Below are 23,546 nucleotides of genomic sequence, written 5' to 3'. Positions count from 1 at the left end.
ATTATAATTGCATTTCCTGGAGAAATACAGACTCCGAGAAAAACCCATGAATGCAGACAGAAGTAAAAAGGAAGTGAAAATGTCTAAAACATAATGATTCTTAACTAAGAATATAATTTCAGATAATATGTAGAATGTTGAATAGACCAATGGTTCTCAATTCTAATGTGAATAGGTTCGTTTATGTTTTATACAGAGACAAGACAAGAAAATTTATTAAAACGTGTTAGGAAGTATTCTAGTCAGTGAAAAAAATAGCATTTATGGGAGAAATTATATGCTATGTTGGGAATCAGTGAAGCTTGATTTTATATCCATTTTAGCTGCCCAGAATACAGTACATTTTCTTTTTTTGAATGAAGTGACTGATGTCACTTGTTTCTCTGGATTTTCATAAATTGGCATTCTAAGTTTAGCATTAAATTTTTAGCCTCTTTTTATGGAAAATGATAGCACATATCCCTTTGCTTCGTTTCTAGTGAATTGCAACTGACTGTGTAACCAATTCAGCACTTTACAAAAGGCATAACTTTTAAAAAATCAAATCAGAAGCCAGACCTTTACTAGTTATCATGTTCATTTTAGAAAATCAACCTACGTGTTCAAACAGCCTTATATGAGAATTATTCAACAGAGATTCTAAGTGTGGTAGAGTTGCTCTAAAATTATTTACTGAATGTATTTGTTCTGGTCACATCCCTAATTAATTCCTTTTGTGAAATAACAATACAATCTGATAGTGATCTTCAGCACCTTTACCAATTTAGCATTTACAGAGTGTTGGTTGCACTGATAAAAATCAACTTTTTAAAAAAATTTTTTTAACGTTTATTTATTTTTGAGACAGAGAGAGACAGAGCATGAACAGGGGAGGAGCAGAGAGAGAGAGAGAGACACAGAATCTGAAACAGGCTCCAGGCTCTAGCTGTCAGCACAGAGCCGGACGCGGGGCTTGAACTCACGGACCGTGAGATCATGATCTGAGCTGAAGTCGGACGCTTAACTGACCAAGCCACCCAGGTTCCCCTCAACTTTCTAATTTAAACCAACAAACTACTGAGTCAAGAACCATTTGAGTCAAATAATATTGCTCTAGATAACTCGTTCATACAATATTACACAAAATGTTCAGGATCAAATCCCCCATATCTTTCTAATGTAGATATCTGTTTACTCTATGGATTTTCCTATAGGTTAGTATTAAATGCAGGAAAGTTCATTTTACCACATTTCACAAATTATGTAAGTCATACTAAGATCTCTACCGGGCGTTCAAAAGAACTATAATTTCAAAAATATGTCATTTATAAAAGAATGTGGCTAAGAGAGTCAAGATTATAATCTCAAAAACTGAATGGTTAATTTACTCTATCATCACCATGAAGTGACAGATGGAAACTATCTTGAGCATCATTTTCATGATAAAAATATCAAACAATAGTTAGATTTTCTATTTTAAACTCTGAATTGAATTAATTGAGCATTGTTACTATTCTTTTATTTTTTAAAAGAGAGAGAGGGAGAGAGCTGGGGAGAGGGGCAAAGGGAAAGAGGGAGAGAATTTTAGGCACACTGCATGCTCAGCATGGACCCCAATGCGAGGCTCAATCCCATGACCGTGGGATCATGACCTGAGCTGAAATCAGGAGTCGGACCCTCAACTACTGAGCCACCCAGATGGCCCACATTGGTACTATTCTTATATCATTTAATTATCAACAGATGTTCTGATAATATTTAGAGATATTCTTTTATACAAAGAAAGCTTAGAATGTTCTATAAGATGCACCTTTCTTATTGTTGAGATTTAAGTTTCTAACACTAAGTTTCTTCCAAAGTTAAACTTTTTAATGCAAACTTCCATAAAACCTAAAATAATTACAAAGATTAGATCACAAAAATAACCATGTAATACTTCCAGATTCCTATAACTGCCTAGAGTATTACTAAACTTACTGTCCAATGTAGATATATTTTGCATAAGCACACAGAAAAATTCCACAAATAATATACTGTTCTCAATTTTGGTCCAAATATCTCTTCTACTACCTCACTTTTAATAGTTTTTAATAGTAGTACTAACACTTATATGTTCAGCACAATCCTAAGTACTTTAAGCATATTAACTCAGTGAAATGAGATTGTAGAATTTAGTAACTATGTCAGTGAATCTTCACAACAAACATAGAGACAACACTATTATTGTGTCCATCATCATTATCAAATGAGAAAACAGAGGCACAGAAACTGAAACTAATTTGCCTAAAGTCATATAGGTTTATGTAGTGAAACATTCAGATTTGCATACAGGAATCATAGTTTGAGCCCCTGGTGATAATCATGACTCCATAATATCTCTTAATTTTATAATAAAAAAACCCCTCAATTATAAAAAAGAGGCACTGACAGTGACCATAGTACTGGGGACCATGGCAAACCAAAGAAAAAGATTCATTGAAAGAGGCAGCTGCTAAGTAGCTTCAGCCAACTACTGCCATGAAGAAACATATTAGGTTGGGATTTCATCTCACGCTACTTACAAGCTAAAAACTTAGTCAGTTACTATATACTATTTCATGATGTTGGCAAAAACAATGAGATTTCAGGGTCAGAAAATACCAACTTTGCTACTCAAGGAGGCACAAGCAGCAAGATCATTAGCATATTTGCATCCTTTCCCCTTCGGTTTTGGTCCAGATTTAACATGTATGGTTTCTAAATGATGTATGCAAAACATTATTTACACAAAAGGACCTATTCAGTCACTACAGATATCTATTTTATGCTCTTATAATTGCATAGATTGACATTTTCCAGAGAATTGTGCCTCATAAATCAATACATTTCAGACTTATTTGCAATTAGCAACTTCAACAGAACAGGTACATCCTGCTATAAAAGCATTCCATAGATTAGACTCTGCCAGTGGTAAATACCACTAGTGTGACTGCAAGGATGTCTTATAAGGAGATTTGACCGGTAGAAAAATCTTAACATCATAATAGATACAGAAAAAACATTTAACGAAATATGATATCCATTCATGATAAAAACTCTTGACAAATGAGGAATAAATAGGAAATTCTTTAACTTATAAAGAACATCTACAAAAAACCTATAGTTAACATCATACTTAATGGTGAGAAACTAGATACTTTCCTTAAGATCCGAAGCAAGACATGAATGTCCCCACTCACCACCCTTACTTATTATTATACTGGAAGTCCTAGCTAATGCAATAAAAAAGAAAAGTAATAAAGGTATACCAACTGGCAAGGAAAGAACATTGTCTGTATTGGAACATAATAAAATTATCTATGTAGAAAATCCAAAACGACCAACAAAAAAATCTTTTGAAAGTAGTAAATGATTATAGCAAAGTTGCAAGATACAAAATTTGTAGACAAAAGCCAATTGCTTTCCTATATACAAAGAGTGAACAACTGGAATTAAAAATTAAAGATACAATCCTATTTACATAAACATCCCAAAATAAAAAATACTTAGGGAACACCTGAGTGGCTCAGTCAGTTAAGCATCCAACTCTTGATTTCAGCTCAGGTCATGATCTCAGTTATGAGATGGAGCCCCATGTTGGGCTCTGCGCTGACAACATGGACCCTGCTTGGGATTCTCTCTCTCCCTCTCGCTCTGCTCCTTCCCCACTTGCTTTCTCTCTCTCTCAAAATAAATAAATAAACATTTAAAAAATAAAACAATAAAAATTATTTTAAAAATATGAAATTCTTAGGTATAAATCTAACATATACATATAAGATCTATACAAGGAAAACTATAAAATTCTGATGACAGAAATCAAAATTAATATAAATAAATGGAGAAATATTCCAAGGTAATGAAAAGAAGGTCCTGATATTATTAAAATGTCAATTCTTCCAAAAATGATTTATATTTTCAATGTATTCTCAATCAAATCTCAGAAAGTTATTCTGTGGATATCAAAAAACTGATAAAGTTTATTTGGAAAGGCAAAAGATCAAGAATAGGTCTAACATGGAAGAAAAAAATCATAGGATTAGCACTACTTGACTTCAAGACTAACTATAATGCTACAGTAATCAAGACAGTATGATATTAGCAAAATAATCAATAGATCAATGAAACAGAATACATAGCCTCAAAATAGACAAATATAGTCTATTGACCTTGGATAAAAGAGCAAAGGCAATCCAAATCATACTGAAACAAGTGGGCATCTACATGCAAAAAACTATACATATATGATATTATATATAATATATAAATACATGTTATGTATTGAAATATATTTGTGTGTGTGTGTGTGTGTGTGTGTGTGTACATACACACACACAGAGGTCTTACAACTTGTACAAAAACTAACTCAAAGTCGATCTCAGACTTCATGTAAAACGCAAAACCACACAACTTCTGGAGGTAATACAGGACAAAAATCTAGGTGACCCGACATTTGGCAATGATTTTAAAAGGTAAAGAATTATATGATCTGAAGAGAAATCAGAGAATCAGCAATGATTTTAGATATAACATCAATAGAATAATTCATGAGAAAAAAAATTTCTAAACTGGACTTCATTAACTTTAAAATTCTGTTTTGTGAAAGCTACTTTGAAAGACAAGCCATAGACTGTGAAAAAATATTTGTGAAACACATCTTATAAAGGACTTGTATCCAGAATATACAAAGAAGCCCAACAATTTATGTGTGTATGCATGCATTTATTTATTTTTGAAGGAAAGAGAGGCAGAGCATGAGAGGGGGAAGAGCAGAGAGAGAGGGAGACACAGAATCCAAAGCAGGCTCCAGGCTCTGAGCTGTCAGCACAGAGCGCGACACGGGGCTCGAACCCACCAACTGTGAGATCTTGACCTGAGCCGAAGTCGGGCGCTTAACCGTCTGAGCCACCCAGGCGCCCCATGTATGTAGTTATTTATGTATTTTGATGTATATTTATTTTTGAGAGAGAGAGAGAGAGAGAGAGCTAGTGGAGGAGGGGCAGAGGCAGAGGGAGACACCAAATCATAAGCAGGCTCCAGGCCTGGAGCTGTCAGCACAGAGCCCAAACTGGGGCTTGAACCCATGAACTGTGAGATCATGACCTAAGCCAAAGTCAGATGCTCAACCAACTGAGGCACCCAGGCACTCCATGAAACCCAACAGCTTTAAAAAAATTACAGGGGTGCCTGGGTAGCTCAGTCAGCATCTAACTTGAGCTCAGGTCATGATCTCAGGTATGTTCGAGCCCTGTGTCCCCTGGTCTCTGTGCTGACAGCTCAGAACCTGGAGCCTGCTTCAGATTCTGTGTCCTCCTCTCTCTCTGCCCCTCTCCCACTGGTGCTCTGTCTCTGTCTCTGTCTCTCTCTCTCTCAAAAATAACCAAACATTAAAAAAAATTAACTTAAATTTTTTAAGAATTTTAAAAGTAATGAAATGGGCAAAAGATCTGAACAGACACTTCACCAAAGAATAGATAGATAGAAAATAAGCATATGAAAAGATACTCAAAATCATGTCATTAGGAAATTGCAAATTCAAACAACAATCAGATATCACTACACACGTGGCTAAAATTCAAAACACTGACAACACCAAATGTTAATGAGAATGTGGAGTAACAGGAATTCATCCATTGCTGGTGGGAATGAAAAATAATACAGTCACTTTAGAAGTCAATCTAGCAGTTTCTTACAAAGTTAAATATAGTCTTGCTTTATGATCCAGCAATCATACTTCTATTTACCCAAATGAGTTGAAACTCTTGCCCACCCAAAACCTACACACAAATGTTTTTAACACCTTTATTCATACCTGCCCAAAAAAGCCAAAAAAAAAGTACCCAAAATATCCATTAATAGGTGAATGGACATACTGTGGAATAACCATACAATAAATATGAAGTACTATTCAGCAATTAAAAGAAATGAGTTATCAAGCTATGAGAAGAAATGGTGGAATCTAAGATGCATATTACTAAGTGAAATAAGCCAGTCTGAAAAGCTACATGTTGTGTGACTCTATATGACATTCTCAAAAAGGCAAAACTATAAAAACAGTAAAAAGATCAATGATTGCCAGGGAATCAAAGGAAGACAGGGAAGGATGAACAGGTGGAGCACAGGGATTTTATAAGGAAGTAAAACTATTCTGCATAATATCGTAATGGTGGCACAGGCCATTACACATTTGTAAAAACCCACAGACCTGTACAATACAGAACACTGATGTAAACTATGGACGTTAGTTAATGTTAATTAATAATAATGTATCAGTATTGGTTCATCAGTTATAACATATGTACTACACCTGAAAGATATCCATAACAGCAAAAACTACGTAGGATGGGGGGAGGATCTGTGGGAACTCTGTAACTTCAACACAATGTTCTGTACCGACACCTGCTCTAAAAAAATAAAATCAATTTTGTTTTATAAAAGACAAAGAACAAAGCTCAGGATGATATAGTGCATAACATACAAAACTTAAAATAGTATTAGCTCAAACCATAAGAAATTGCCAATATTTAACCATTGTTGACTTACAAAATTTGTAATTTTATATGGTTCAACCTGAATGGTAGATGAGTTCAGATAGTGAGAATTGTTTGAGAAAAAGAATGGAAGAAAAAAGCCCGCATTTCAAGTAACAGTAAGCAGTATGCAAGCACTCCTTACAAAATAAAAGTCCATCGAGTGCTCTCATGCCATGAATAAAGTGCCTCGTCTGAAAATTGTTAATACTGGATTATTTCAAGTTTTCTTCTCCTTGTAATATTTGTGCGTCCTCAAAAATGATCTTCTTTCTTCAGCTCTGTGCTGACAATGAAGGACCTACTTGGGATTCTCACTCTGTCCCTCCCCTGCTTGCTCTCTTTCTCTCTCAAAAAATAAACTAAAAAAGAAAAGAAAAGAAAAGAAGTTCTTGGGCATAGCTGCGCTTGTAAACCTAATCTTATGATGATGTGGCTCAGTTATTTCATTAGGAAAACCTTGATGTCAGTACTTTTAAATTGCTTTTGTTTTCCATTCTTCTTTAGGCTTAATCTGTTCCCCAGAGCAAAATCTTAACATTCTCCTTCCTAGAAGTTAGACTCCTGGATGCCAACTAAGAAGTAAGCTGGGAGAAGGATGGTAGTCTGGAGATGCAGTAAATAGTCACTTGCTCCCACCCCCTTTTTTGTATACACGCTTCCACTTTTACTTTTGGTGTTAAATCTACTGGTTGGCAAAAATATTTTTATTTATTTGATGATTTTTAAAATGTGATTTTAAATCACTTTTTAGTTAACTAAGGATCTTTTTTCTCCATTTGATGAAACACATCAGAGTGGTAAATGCATTACACTTAGTTTTATAAGTTGATATTTACTTTTCCTCTAAAATTATTTTATGTAAATAATTTTCCAAATGGAAATTTCCATTTTCTCTCAAATTACATGCTTAGCATTTTACTGTGGTTTCTAATTTAAGTCCAGAATAAAGAAAACAAATGAAAGCATATACACAAAATCTTAAGACCCTAGCCTTTTCCTTCTGCCTGCCTCTATGGAATGGGAGAAGGATTTGGGGATAAAACTCCTTCTTAAAAATATCAGTAATGACAAAGTCAGAATTAATAAGGTATCTTTTGAATGATGAATATTAGCTAAACTTATTGTGGTAATGACTTCACAATATATGTAAATCAAACCATCCTGTTGTACACCCTAAACTTATACCCTGCACTGATGTATGTCAATTATTTCTCAACAAAATAGAAGGAGGGGATTTTTTTAATATCTTATAGCATGTGTTCATCACACACACATACACACACAAATCTGGCATATGTTCTGAAGTTATTTTTTAGTAAATCACTGCCTTCTTAGTTATATGCTTGTATTTTTTAATCCTCCAATTCAATTGTGAACACCTAAACACTAATCTACTCACATATCCTTCGTAATACCTAGCTTAATTCTTTACATGCTATAGATGTTCAATGAAAGAATAAAGTTAGAGACCATATTAAAGAACTAAATGAGGTAATGTTTCAGGACCCTTCAAATCCCGGATTCTATGATCTAAAAGCAATCTTCATATGATATGTATAAAACCATAAGGTTGTTCAAGTTAGCAGTCTACTACTTCTTGGTTTAACTTTTAATCTTTTATTCAAATATTAGGATATAATTTGGACAAATATTCATTTAAGAGCCAAATGAAGACAAATTTTAATAAATTTCTAAATGTTAGTTTAGCAAGTTATGATAACTATGAACTTTGAAAATCTGCTTGCTTATCTGCTACTTATACCAAATTATTGAGAAGGATATATAAAATATAATTGGAATTATAAATAGTCATCAAAGATCTTAAATATAATTAAGTTCAATTAGAACAAGTGCACATTAAGAAAATACATGTATAAATAGAAAAATACTAAATCTCTAAAATAAAACCATTCAGTATTTCTTGAAAATGCTAAGTTTTTAATAAGACAAAATAAGATCTTATGCATGTCTAACAGGTATCAGATTATTTTAAAAAGCAGGCCACATATGTCCCTGATCTTCAGCAGTCAATTGAAATTATTAAATATATGGAAATTAAGGTAGTAATATTCTTATAGATTAGTGAAAATAATAAGGATGTAATATTACAGGATAAGTTAGAACCACATTTACTAATTTAACAAATAATAATTAAGTATTTATTATACACCAGGAAAGCTACTCTAAGATCTTTCAATTTACTTAGGACAGAGATCAGAAATAATATACATAGATTTCTAGAGACTGATGAAAAGGAAATCAATCTTATCAACTCATCTATTTTCTGCTACAGAAATAAAATGTTATTTTATTTCTTAAAAAAATGTTTATTTAACTTTGAGAAAGAGAAAGCAAGAGAATACAAGCAGGGAAGGAGCAGAGTGAGGGGCGGACAGAGGATGCAAAGCGGGTTCCATACTGACAGTACAGAGCCTGGTGTGGGGCTCAAACTTGCCAACTGTAAGACCATAACCGGAGCCAAAATCTGATGCTTAACCAACTGAGCCACCCAGGTGCCCCATAAAACATGATTTTAAAGCTTGGCTGCTTATTCATCCAGCACTGAACACTATACTCACAAAAGGAGCTAAATATGCTCCCCAATGTTGATTTTACTTTTCCTAGTCGACCTTTTGGCCACCACAAAGGAAATAATACAAGATTGAGAGCTAAGCATCTGAGAATTTAAAATAAATGACATGACACTTTTGTATTCATAGAAGTTACGTGCCTATCTTCTTATCATCAAGAAACTGATAAATATTTTGAGCAAATATAAAGCAGTATGTGTCAGACAGAAAAAGATGCTATTTAAAACTGTCAGTTACATATGAATATAAATATATGTTTATTACTACAAGGGGAAAGTGTTGCAATAATTGAAGGTGCTAGTGATACTTGTTATTTTGTGTACAAAAACAATTCATAACTTTCAAACAGAAAAGTGAATAGTTTATATGAATCATAAACAGTGCATCTGTTAGAAAAGTTTAGGAATACTTTTTTTTATTTTTTAGAACAAAAAATGAAAATATAATAATACATGGCATAATTACAGACATTAAATCATAACATAATTTAATTGTAGAAATATATGGAACAAGAGTATTTATAATACTAATCAAAGTTACCTTTAAGAACTGTGTTTAGTTTATAACCATTTAATTCCATTTAAGGCACAAGTCTCTCAGGAAGTCTTACTTAGGAATTCTTCAGTTTTCATGAAAATAAATTAAAAAGAGAATTTGTATTGTCAATTTCAATGCCTTAAAATTTCACATGGAGAAAAAACTCCAAAATTATGTATGTCTTCTTTCTCCTTATTTTTTTTTATTTTGCATAAAATAATACCCACAAGAAATTTCCAATTTTTCTGTTGTCTTATAATTAGGAATATTTTCTCTACAATCTTCACTAACATTTCAGGATATGAGGGAGCTTAAAACTAATTTTACACTTCAAGGATATCTAAATCTATAAAGCAGTTACTGAAGCAATATATTGAATAGCATTTTTAAATATTTTTTTAATGTTTATTTATTTTTGAGAGAGACAGAGACAGAATGCGAGTGGGTTAGGGGCAGAGAGAGAGGAAGACACAGAATCCGAAGCAGGCTCCAGGCTGCGAGCTGTCAGCAAAGAGCCCAATGCAGGGCTCGAACCCACGAGCTGTGAGATCATGACCTGAGCCGAAGTCAGACGCTCAGCTGACTGAGCCACTCAGCTGCCCCTTGAATAGCATTTTTAAAATATAGCTTACAATATTAAAGAATACAAAAATAGCACTTTATTTTTACAAGGTCAATACTATCATCACCTTTTTCCCTAGTAAATTAGAGTTATTGATTTTTTTTTTTTTACATTTTACAGACAACAGCTACTCAGAAATATATTTCAGACTCATGGTAATTAAGTTTGAGCTACCACATCAGATATCATTATAAAGGAATTAATGTTTTCCAGGACACAAAATGGACTATTTTGCAAGATTTTAAGACCATTGATAGAGGAAGTAGCCACAAGGTGTTCTATTCTAGTCCTCATGGCAAAAATATGAATCTATTTGGGCAAGTCAGAACTATATATGATGCATCAAGAGTAGTCCATAGGTGGTCCTATTTATATAAAATTCAAAGAGAATTCTTGATTCCTGATGTGTAATTAGAATACAAATTAATAGGAATGGTTTGTTTGAAGGTCCAACATTTTTATTCTATGTGAGGAAACCAATCATTTCATGTATCCCTCCATAAAATACCTGGTGAGCAGAAAACCCACAGTGAGGTAGGAGTGAGTTTAGGGTACCCCAACTTGTTTAAGCAACCCTGGATAAACAGGTGGCATTTGTTCATACATGTGGCTATTAATTTATATGATTCATTTAATATTTCTTTCTTCCAACTTCTTCTAGAACTAAGGAAAAAAGGTGCTAAGAAGGAAGAAGAAACATCAAGGAAAATAATGTAACTTGGGACTCTGAAAACTGTGAATAAAAGATATATATTTTTGTAGTCATACCCTCTGTTTTTCAAGAGTAGAACTACTGAACAAGAGCATAAACAGGTCAATATCAATTGCCTCAGGAATGACTAAGTCAACATCAATGACAGAATGAGTGAAGATAAGACATTACTGCACCAAGTGCCAATATCCACTCAGACTGTAATTAGTGCAACAAGGCCAAGGAAAGGAACACACTGAGCCTTGAGGGGCATCATCCTTGGAACTGAGTGATATCAGGAGAAAAAGAGGGCCAGAGGGTGTATACTTTGGCATTTGACAGTAAATTTTTTGACTGTCAAAGAGATCATGAGACTTTTTCTTTCTTGAAGAAGAAAACAGTTGATATTTCTAATGATTTTATTGTTGAGAATTCAAAGTCTGCTTTCCATATTAATTTACTGATTCTCCTCTAACAATGATTCTAATCTGTAACTAAACCTCAACTTAAAAACAAGACGCTATGGCTGGTAAACTAAAGTTTATATTTTACGAAAATATGGAAATAAAAATATGATTTATTACGATAACCAGAAATAAAAGTTTGGTAACTATTTATAAAATATCCTTTCCTTGGTTATAAACATGGTTAATTATCAAGAAGTTAAAGTTGAAATAGTACATTGAACAAATAATAAAACTTCTACGTTGCAGTCAGAAAAACAGAATAGAAAAATACATAACTTTCATTTTGGCAAGATTTTTTCCTGCCTTTATATATCAAACTTAAATTATGTCTCAGGCAAAAGTACTTTTTGGTAATAAAAAATAGTGATGGCTTAGATAATTTTTAGCATATTGAAACACACCAAAAAATAACACTATTTCAAGTTAAAAATAGGTTACATGCATATGAAAGTGGTTTCTTTCCACTCTATTTTTTATATTGTTATGTTCACATCATCACCAAATGCCATTGTGAAGATCCTATATTTCACTCGTCTTTTTAACCATAGTACTCAAATGTCTATGTAAAATATCACATGTAATTTTCCTGGTTTTAAAAACATTTTACAGGGGCGCCTGGGTGGCGCAGTCGGTTAGGCGTCCGACTTCAGCCAGGTCACGATCTCGCGGTCCGTGAGTTCGAGCCCCGCGTCAGGCTCTGGGCTGATGGCTCGGAGCCTGGAGCCTGTTTCTGATTCTGTGTCTCCCTCTCTCTCTGCCCCTCCCCCGTTCATGCTCTGTCTCTCTCTGTCCCAAAAATAAAAAAAAAAAAAAAAAAAAAATGTTGAAAAAAAAAAAAAACATTTTACATAGGTAATTCTATAAGTAATTTCTGTGTTAAATAAAATTTGCATACACAGGAAAGAAATGACTTAGTACCTAAGAGGTTTGCAGCCATGGTGATTAGTAAAGCCAGAGCTTGATTCTTTTCTTCACAATATCACCCTAGAGGGGATAGAAACTGTGATTCTCTGCTCTTTAGCCAAATTATAGATAGCTAAAGGTATTCTTTTGTTAAAAAAGTGATTCTTAAACGTTTTTTTATTTTTGGTGGGGATGGAGGGAAGTTAGTTTACTTTGAAAGTATTATGGAAACTATCCACAGAAAAATACACAAATGTAAGAGCGCACAATATTTTGCTTCTTTTAAAGGCATTATGGATGGGGCACCTGGGTGGTTCAGTGGGTTAAGTGTACGACTTTGGCTGAGGTCATGATCTCACGGTTTGTGAGTTCGAGCCCTGCATCGGGCTCCATGCTGACAGCTCAGAGCCTGGTGCCTGCTTCAGATTCTGTGTCTCCCTCTCTCTCTGCTCCTCCCCCACTCATGCTGTCTCTCTGTCTCTCTCTCACTCAAAAATAAATAAACATTAAAAAAAATTTTTTAATAAATAAAAATAAAGGGATTATGAACTCCATGAAAATGATTCATAGTATATAATCACCCAGACAATTTTTATAGGTTGAAACCAGTCCTTAAAGTCCAAAGATTTATCTTTATTCTAATACAATAACTAGTAACATAATTAACCTGGAATTCTATCAAGATATAATAGAGCAGACCATACCTCTGACAGGCATCTCAAGGCCTAATATGATAAACTTAAAATAGATTTTCCAGGAAAGACCTTAACAAGTCTCTCCAAACTTACTAACTTAGGAAGTTCCAAGGACTATCAAGAGTTCTGTAAGCAGAAATGAAAGGAGAAAATTAAACAAAGGATGTGGTCCATTGAGAATCAGAGAATTTTGTTGGGAATGGAAGATGACAGGTAGCTTTTCAGCATTCATTTTGAGGTTTTAAATAATGTGCCATGACCTTTAGAATTGAAGTGCAAACTGACTTCTAAAAGCAAAAAATTCAAAACACATTTCCAAAGGGTATAAAATACTGTCCTACAAACTTTGAAACTAAAGTATAAAAGTGGGTTTTTAAAAGCAGAAGTTTAAAATAAATATAATTTATAACTATAAACAAACATTTTGTACAAAGACAATATGAGCATTTGGAAATAAATTTAGGAACTAACTTCATCCAAAAACTATATAATTTACTCAACTCTCACCATCCTTTATTAGTAATATATTCATAAACAAAGGGAAAAATAATATTTTTGAAGTATTAAAAAATTTAAAATGGGTTTTGCTTAATTTATATTAATATATAATGGTATACCTCTACTCAGAATCTTAGTGTCTACAGAATCTTTAGTATCTGCCTGTAGTTAAGAGTAGAAAACAAAAACTCTGTGTTTTATATAATATACTTTGTAATCTAACATTGTCTACATGTCTAATGTCCTACCATCTATTTTATGTTATAGCAGAACTGACTCAATAAAAGCTTTCCGAGGATATTTTATTCTCCAGTGTCTCTTGGAGTCTGCATATATTGCAAGGATTGTCCAAGTAGAAAATTCCTATTATTCTCATATTTCATATAAAATGCTGTCTGAAGATTTGCCTGACTCATTTGGTTGACTTAAAGATTTCTTACCCCACATTTTTGTATCTTTTACTTATTTTCAATAAAAAAATATTTTATTGTAATTAAAATAGTTATATATTTTTCTCCTTTCAAGATTGCTAGGTATTTGGGAACAAAGATTTTTTTTTTTAACTTTTGTATTCTCAGAGCCTACACCATACTGAGTTCATTTTTGCAAACTAAGTATAAATGAGTATAACCACAAAATGAGAGTAATATAACAATAACTACAATTTATGGATCCAGCTGTTTGTCAAGTACTGCAAAAAAAAAAGAAAATCAAAACATTTTTTGGCACATTTTTTACTGTATTTGTAGCAGATTTTTTAGCCTTCTATCTGAGTTATTAAATGGCTGAAGTGAGATTTAAATTTTTTTAATGTTTATTTATTTTTGAGAGAGAATGAAAGAGCACTAGCAGGGGAGAGGCAGAGAGAGAGGAAGACACAGAATGTGAAGCAGGCTCCAGGCTCTGAGATGTCAGCACAGAGCCAGATGTGGAGCTCAGACCCACAAACCATGAGATCATGACCTGATCATTACCCTCAGCTTAACCAACTGAACCACCCAGGTGCCCCTAAAGTAAGATTTAGAACAAGTTTCCTCTTAACGCAATTAACCTACCTTTTCTCTACAACTGTGACTTTAAATTTTCTTAAATTCAGACAGTAGAAGGAACTCTTTCTCTATTGTAAATTTATACAAATATATAATATATGGAGCATAGAAAATGGAGTTACTCCAATTGAAGCAGATAACGGAGATCTAGACACTTATATATTAGGAATCCTTTTATCTGTTGTAAGTGGCCCTTTGGAATGAATATAGAAACTCTAATGCTCTAGAAAATTTGTTTTCAACATTTCTGATCTTATACTACCTACTCCATTTTACTTACTGTAAAGATTATGTATAGGCAATTTTCAATGTTAAAAAATAATCTGTATTGCAGTACTTAAGCATTTCTTCTCAATTTTCTTCTATAATATCTACAAAGTCCCACCAAAACTTGAGAAATTTCTGATAACAATAAAAGCCTCATTTGTTAGAATCTGAGAAAAAAATATACTACTATCAAGTTGAATGGAGCTCATCTGAGACTAACAATTGATATCTAACATATATTTTTTCAAGTAATAATGAACAAAATCCAGTGACTTGGAGATATTTATCTTTCCTCAAATTTCATTTCTTCTTGCTCAGCTTATGATTATAAGACTCAAATGGCAAATTTCTGAAACTCCCTTCCAATGTACTTATCCTCCTTTTGAAAAATCCAGAGAACTGCTCTTCTTTATTACATTAGTAAATGAAAACAAACAGACACTAAAATATAAAAAGCCTAGGAGCTACTGAAAACAAAGACAGCTTTTAATCTAGAACACAACTAGTTGCCTCTCTTCCAAGCTCAGTGCAGAGCAAACAGGCTAAAAACCTCAGATCCCAATTTATCACTGAGGAAGGAAAGAGTTAGACCAAACATCTAATGATTCAACTTCTCTGGGGGCTGCCTGAGGAACTTTTATCTGCCTCATTTATTTATGAGCACTGACTGATAGGATCCAGAATATTCTAGATGTTTGCAGGCTGCTAAGAAAAAGGAAGCAGGTTGAACCAGCACAGAGGTTTAATTAAGAGGTTCAGAATCTCTGGTTGCATTTATTGGTGAGAATCTTCTCCTGTATGAGGCCAGGCATGAGGACTAGGAGAGATGGCTGTTTTGTTTAATGTACAGACACCAAAATAGAAAATCAAGGAAAATGAAGAAACAGAGAAACATGTTCTAAGCAAAAGAACAAGTCTCCAGAAACTGACCCTAATTAAAGAGAGATATATGATTTACCTTTCACACTATTCAAAATAACCAACATAAAGATGAGCATCAAGGTTGAAACAATGCATGAACAAAGTGAAAATTTCAACAAAGAGAAAATATTAAAAATCACCAAACAGAAATCAAAAGGCTCAAGGTACAATTGAACTGAAAAATGCATTAGAGGGCTTCAGCATCATACTAGATCAAGCAGAAGATAGGAATACAAACTCAAAGACAGTTCATTGGCAATTATTCAGTCAGAGAAGCGAAAGAAAAAGGAAAAATAATGAAGATAGTTCAAGGGCCTCATGAAACATCTGCAAATGAATCAATATAGGCATTACAAAAGTTTCACAAGACACAGAGAAAGGACCAGATAATTATTCAAAGAAATAGTGGCTAAAAATGTCTCAGATTGGGGAAGGAAATGGAAATCAGATTAAGGAAGCCCAAAAGATCCTTCCAAAAAAATGGATCCAAAACATTCACAAGACACATCATAATCAAACTGTCAAAAGTCAAACCCAAAGAGAATTTTGAAAGCAGTAAGAGAAAAATGACTTGTCACACATACAAGTGAACCCTCACAAAACTGTCAGCAGGTTTTTCAACAGAAACCTTACAAGCCAGAAGGGAGTGGGATGATAAATTCAAAGTGCTAGGAGAAAAAAATTATTGATATTTCAGTAGAAGAAAATGGTGATGTAGGAGAAGACAGCTTCCCTGTTTTCTCACAAAAATCAATGATTGGACAGCTATCCATGAACAAAAACGTCTAGAGTCCACTTAGGAAAATTTAGCAAAACATTATAAAAAAAAAAAACAGAATAATAGCACAAGAAGAGAAAGAAGACAATTGAATTTTGCCTGAGTTTTCATATCCCCCAAGTGGCATTTTTCAATTCCAAGAAGTAGCTTCCCAGAAAGAAAGAGTTTCACTTGCCAAGAACGAGCAGAGTGGGTGACCAGCTTTGCCAGCCTCCTGGGGTACTGTGGGAGGGTCCTGCTTTGGTTTCACCCCACCCAGACCAGCAAAACTAAAACATCTAGTGCTGACTTGAAACAAGAAAGAAAAGCAGAGGCTATTAGCATAGATGCAGGATAAGCAGAAGCAATTGCAGTTCACAAGTCTTACTCTGCAGATAAACTCAGTAGATTGTACCACTGGCAAAGCCAAAGGCCAGCACAGCTGCTGTGGATCTCCAATAGATCTCACCAGCTTTCTTGCCACAGGTATTTGAATTCACTGATGCCAGCCACTTGAGTCTCTTCTCACTCCCTCCACTCCCCCAAACACCCCTGTTAGAGTCTCGGACCACACTAGCAACCATACAAGGTACTAAGTCCAAAGTTAGCACAAGAAAGAAGATAACAAAGATCAAACAGAAATAAATATGCAGACCAGAACAACAAAAAATGAATGAAACAACAAATTTGTTTTTTTTTCAAAAAGGAATAAAGAAAATTAACAAATCTTTACCTAGACTGAGGAACAAGAGACATCAACTAAAATCAAAGATCAAAAAGAAGACATTACAACTGACATCACAGAAACACAAAGGATCAGAGAGACTAATATGAACAACTATACACCAAAAACTGCATAACCTAGAAAAAATGGATAAGTTCCTAAAACATACAATCTGCCAACAGCAAATTATAAAAAAAATAGAAAATCTGAGTAGATCTACAACTAGAAAGAAGATTGGATCAGTTATCAAAAACCTCCCAACAAAGGAAAGTACAGATTGTTTCACTGGTTAATTCTACTTAAAATTTAACGAATCAATGCCAATCCTTCTCAGAGTCTTCCAAAATTTTGAAGAACAGATAACACTCTCAAACTCATTTTACAAGTATTATCCTGATACCAAAGCTAGATAAGGATGCTACAAGAGGAGAAAATTACAGGCCAACAAAATATTAGCACAACAAAATACTAGCACAATAAATTCAACAGCACCTAAAAAGGATCTTACATCATGATCAAGTGAGATTTATCACTGAGATACAAAGATTGTTCAACATATACAAATCAATAAATGTGATGTAACACATTAATAGAATAAAAGATAAAAATCATATGATCATCTCCATACATTCAAAAAAACCCACATTTGACAAAATCCAACATCCTTTCATGATAAAAACTCTCAACAAATTGGGTATCGACTGAACGTACCTCAATATAATAAAGAGTATATGTGGCAGGCCCACAGTTAATATCCTAATCAATAATAAAAAGTTAAAAGCTTTCTTGCTAAAATCAAGAACAAGATAAGGGTGTCACTCTACCCACACCTATTTAACAGTACTGGAAGTCCTATCAAGATCAATCAGGCAAGAAAAAGTAATAAATGTTACCCAAATTGGAAAGGAAGCAGTAAAATTATGTTTGCAGATGATATAATCTTATATATAGAAAGTCCTAAAGATGCCACAAATAAACTGTTAGAAATAATAAATTAACTCAGTAAAGTTACAGGATACAAAATGAACATACAAAAATCAGTTATGTTTTTATACACTAACAACAAACTATCACAAAAATACCATTTGTAATAGCATAAAAAGTAATAAAATACTTAGGAATAATGTAACCAAGGAGTTTAAAGATCTGTACATGGAAAATTATGACAATGATGTAAAAACTTGAAGAAGATACAAACAAATAGCAAGATATCCCATGTTTATGAATTGGAAAAATTAATAATGTTTTAATGTCTATTATACCTAAAGTGATCTATTGATTCAATGTAATCCTTATCAAATCCCAAAGGCATTTTTCACAAAATAGAAAAATTAGTCCTTAAATTTGCATGGAACCATGGAAGACCCCAAGTAGCCAAAGAAATCCTGAAAAAGAACAACAAAGCTAGAGGCATCACATTTCCTAATTTCAAAAGATATTACAAAGCTATAGTAATCAGAACAGTATGGTTATAATATACAAACAGACATATAGACAAAGGCAACAGAAAAGCGAGCCCAGAAATGAACTTTTGCATATATGATCAACTAATCCTTGATAAGGACACCAACAACACTTAATGGGGAAAGGATACTGTCTTCCAATAAATGTTTTAGGAAAACTGGATAGGTACATACAAAAGAATGAAATTGCAGCCATATCTTACCCTACTCACACACACACAAAAATGAAGACTTAAATCTAACACCTAAAACCATGAAACTCCTAAATCATAGGGAAGATGCTCTCTGACACTAGTCTTTGCAATGGTTCTTTTAGATATGACACCACATGTAACCAAAATAAACTAGTGGAACTATATCAAACTGAAGAGCTTCTTTACAGGAGAAGAAACAATAGAAAAATGAAAAGGCAATTAATGGAATGGGAGAAAATATGTGCAAACCATCTATCTAATAAGTGGATAATATAAAAAATATATAAGGAACTCATACAACTCAATAGAAAAAAAAAAGTTGAGTAAAAAATGGGCAGAGGACTTGAATACACATTTTTCCAAAAAAGATATACAAATGGTGAACAAGTAGAAAAGGTGCTCAACAATCCCCCCTATCAGGGAAATGCAAATCAAAACCACAATGAGATATCACCTCACATCCCTTAGAATGGCTAACGTCAAAAAGACAAGAGATAACAAATGTTGGTAAAGATGTGGATAAAAGGGAACTAATGTGCACTGTTGGTGGGGGTATAATTTGGTACAGCCTTATGGAAAAGAGTATGGACATTCCTCAAAAACTAAAAATCGAACTACCATATCTAGCAATTCCACTTCTGGGTATAGATCTGAAGGAAATGGATTACTACTTTGAAGAGACATCTGTACTCCACTGTCTCTATGGCATCATTCACAGTAGTCAGGCCATAGGACAACCCAAGTATCTATCAAAGGAAGAACAGATAAAGTTGTGGTTTGTGTGCATAACAATGAAATATTATTCCACCATTAAAAAAAAAGAAGGAAATCCTGCCATTTCTGAAAACATGGATAGACCCTGAAAGCATTATGTTAAGTGTAATAAGTCAGACAGAGAAAGATAAATACTGTATGTTCTCACTTACATGTGGAATCATAAACAGCTGAACTGATTGAGATAGAGTAAAATGATGGTTGCCAGGGGCTTGGTGGAGGGGAGAGGGGAATAGAAGACATAGAAAGAAATTGGGTAAAAGGTATAAACCTTCTATTAAAAAATGAAAAAAATTCTGGAGAGCTTATATACTGCATGGTGTATACAATAGTTAACAATACAGTATGATTACTTGAAGGCTGCTAAGAGAGTAAATCTTAACCATAATCATCACACACACAAAAATGGTAACTACGTGAGGTAATGGCATCATTTATTGCCACCTCATTGTGGCCATCATTTATAATACATACATATGTCAATTATATATGAACAAAGCAGAAAATAATATTAAAAATACTTGTATTATTAAATTTCAATTAATTTCAGTAGAATTTGCTTTTTTAAAGAGAGGTATATTTAAATTTTTCTGTAATATTTAAATGAAGGATTTTTTAAAAGTTAAATTTATTGAAGTTTCTTCTATCCTATTTTAAAATATTCTCATAGGGGCGCCTGGGTGGCGCAGTCGGTTAAGCGTCCGACTTCAGCCAGGTCACGATCTCGCGGTCCGTGAGTTCGAGCCCCGCGTCAGGCTCTGGGCCGATGGCTTGGAGCCTGGAGCCTGTTTCCGATTCTGTGTCTCCCTCTCTCTCTGACCCTCCCCCGTTCATGCTCTGTCTCTCTCTGTCCCAAAAAAAAATAAATAAAAAACGTTGAAAAATAAAAATAAAATATTCTCATATAACTGTCAATTTTAAATTCCAGAAAATAATGTGTTGCTTCATGTAAACCTTAAAAATGTTCGTGTTTACTGAGAAGACTTACTCAATGAGAGAACATTAATCAGTCAATAAAACCTGCTATTTTGAAAGGGCATTTACATATTCTTCTCACTAAACTAAGTTAATAAGTATGTCTTTATTCATGGATAAAGATTAGTGATCTAATCATGGGAAGAAAATCTTAGAATTATCCATTTTGTTTATTTATACAATAAGCATTTATTAATATGCTCCTATATGCCAGATTCTGTGGTTGAAGCCCTAATAATATAAAAGTAAATAAGTGTCACTCTTACAGAGTTCAGAATCTGCTACTGGGAGTTCTTGATTGAAGCCATAAGTGAGTTATTGTGGATTAACAAACCATTTAAAATTGTATACACGTTTTTTTACATGAACATACGTGCACAATTTTCCCCTTTAAGGTCCCTAGCTTTCATTATATCTTTAAAAGGATCAGTGACAGTGAACCAATAAATATCAACAACTAGAAGGAGTAAAAATGACACAGATTAATTTGTAATTGAAATATAGTGAGTAATGTTCCAATGACAATTCTGACCACACCCCCATCCAAAAAATAAGTACATAAAATAGAGAGAGAACACTAATTGTGCCTGGGACACTCAGGAGACTGTTTAAACAAGAATAAAAATAGTAAGCAGACTTTGCAAATATGGCTGTGTAACTTAAGAGAGCTATTGTAATAGATATTATTGTTATAGTACCACCTATATTGGATAGGCTAGATCCAGTGTGAACATGTGACACTGAAAACCTATAACTAATGATGGCACAAATCATACACATTTAAGTGCTTTTTTAAATATAACATAATATTGCAATCTTAAAACAATGTTATAAATTTGTAAAATCATCTTTTTCTGTAAAAAAATAAAAGTAAAATATTTAGGCAAACATGTTCTCAAGAGTTACCAACTGAAATTTATTAAAGTCAATAGAGAAAGAAAGAAGTACCAAATTAAAAACTAAGAGCAAATAATAATAAATGGACCTATAATTTACTGGTCTATCAGATTAAAAATAACTTTTCCTTTAAAGAAGGAAAACTTTGAAAGAAAATTACTTTTTCAAAAAACTTTTCAACTATTAAAGAAAACAATAGGAAGACAAAAAAATATTATACACTCCGTTCTCAACAGAAAAGTTACCCTGAAGTGCAGTATGTCTGTGTGTGTATATATATGTATATATATATATATATATATACATATATATACATTCAAACAATACCTGAATAAACATCATTATCAAACCCATAAATGTTTTCATTTGGCATAGAAAATACTATGAAGAAGTATAAATATAATTTATAAAATCTTAATGAAAGAAAAAGAAAGATCTTTAAATACTAGAAAGATTAGTAGATACATTTTCTATGATAAATGCATCACAAAATAAAAGGGTATCATTACATTTACTGACATTATTATTTGTAAATACCACTAAAATCAGTTTTAAAAAGTAGGGGAAAAGGATTCAGCTAAAGATTTAATATGATAATATATCAAACTATGAACAGCTATACCATCTAACTTATCAAGACTGATAGCTTACATCAACACTTACTTTAAGACCCTTTCTCACTGTGCCTAATAACCCAAAGTAAACAAGTCATAAACTTTGCCCAATCCCAGCCAGTTTCCCGTTTGTAAGACCTGTCTTACATCACAGAGCTCAGGTCCTAAAACACCAGAAGTCCTTTGATTTGCATCTCCTAAAACACTATTAAGACTGCTTAGCAGATTCTCCCTTTCCAAAGTAAATAGAATTAGCATTGCTTAATCAGTAGGAATTAGCAGTGGTCTTCTGGGGGAATCAACAGCCAACAAATAAAATAACAACTCTTTCATTATTCATTTTCTTTTCTTTTTCTTTTTTTTCCCTGATGTTGCATTATGAATCTGCTTTGACAGAATGCCTAAAAATTATTTAGATCATGACATTTTAAATAAGCAGAAAGCATACATTCAATAAAAGTGAACTTGTCATTAACTAACCCAAAAAACAACATTCACTATGGTTTGGCCTGAGTATTAACTCTTAAATTACTTGCTATAAGCCACTATAAAATATTTCACTTTTAATAGTGAGTAGAGTACAAATGGGGGACCTATTCATCCTAGAGTGGGAATTAAGGCCAATCGTGAACACAATTTTTAAAACTTGAAGGTTTACTTAAGCATTCTTCTTGTAATCAGAAGGCCCACAGCTTAAGAGTCCTTTATTTATTATGAATCTAGACTACAGCATCTATACTTATTTAAAAAAGATAAAAGATCCAAACCTGATTTTACTGGAGCAACAGGGCTATCTTCTGAGCCTTCTAATAAATCCATGATTGCAATAAATATTTGGAAATTTCCATTTGTGTATGTAAACAACTAAGTCTTTAAGTTTCAGGGATGTAAAAAATTATATATATAACAGTGCTTAGTGGACATTTATAGATAAATTGACAAATAATTCTTAATTCAGTCTTTAAAAACTGTCAGACTGTATTTTTAAAAATGCCTCCTTAGAAGATTTTAATAGCTAGTAATATGAATAAAACATATGTAAAGGACTTTAATGTAGACATTTTCAGTACTTTCTGGAAATTATTCTATTCTTTTGTTACTGATAAAAGAAAATTATCATTGACAAACCTCATATGTAGCTGGACCAGGAGTAATCTCTTTGGAATCTTTAAAACGCTTTGATGCCTTAACAAATAAGGGTATGGAGCAAGATTTCCTTAAAACAGGATTGTATGCTGCAGGTCCTAAAAGAAAACAAGTATAGAAAATAATAAAATATTTTAAAATTATTGATTTGGGTCATATAATTACTATTCTTAGATTCATGCTCTTAATATGTAATTTTAGCATCAAACAATCTTGGGCTCATTCTTTTTG

At 33.1% G+C, this 23,546-nt stretch overlaps 1 protein-coding gene across 3 annotated transcripts in view; it reads right to left on the bottom strand.

Moving 5' to 3' along the window:
- The window catches only part of STPG2 (sperm tail PG-rich repeat containing 2), a 549,964-nt gene that overhangs the window by 202,961 nt on the left and 323,457 nt on the right, over positions 1–23,546 (bottom strand). For all 3 annotated transcript variants that reach the window (XM_058721856.1, XM_058721858.1, XM_058721857.1), the window contains one exon: positions 23,298–23,413. In XM_058721856.1, coding sequence (XP_058577839.1) covers positions 23,298–23,413 — 116 coding nt within the window. The remainder of the gene's footprint in view (positions 1–23,297; positions 23,414–23,546) is intronic.

The sequence above is a fragment of the Neofelis nebulosa genome, chromosome 3, assembly GCF_028018385.1.
Source record: "Neofelis nebulosa isolate mNeoNeb1 chromosome 3, mNeoNeb1.pri, whole genome shotgun sequence".
Lineage (NCBI taxonomy): Eukaryota > Metazoa > Chordata > Mammalia > Carnivora > Felidae > Neofelis > Neofelis nebulosa.
Note: the sequence above shows the minus strand (reverse complement) of the source record. Positions and strands in the feature narration are given on the sequence as shown.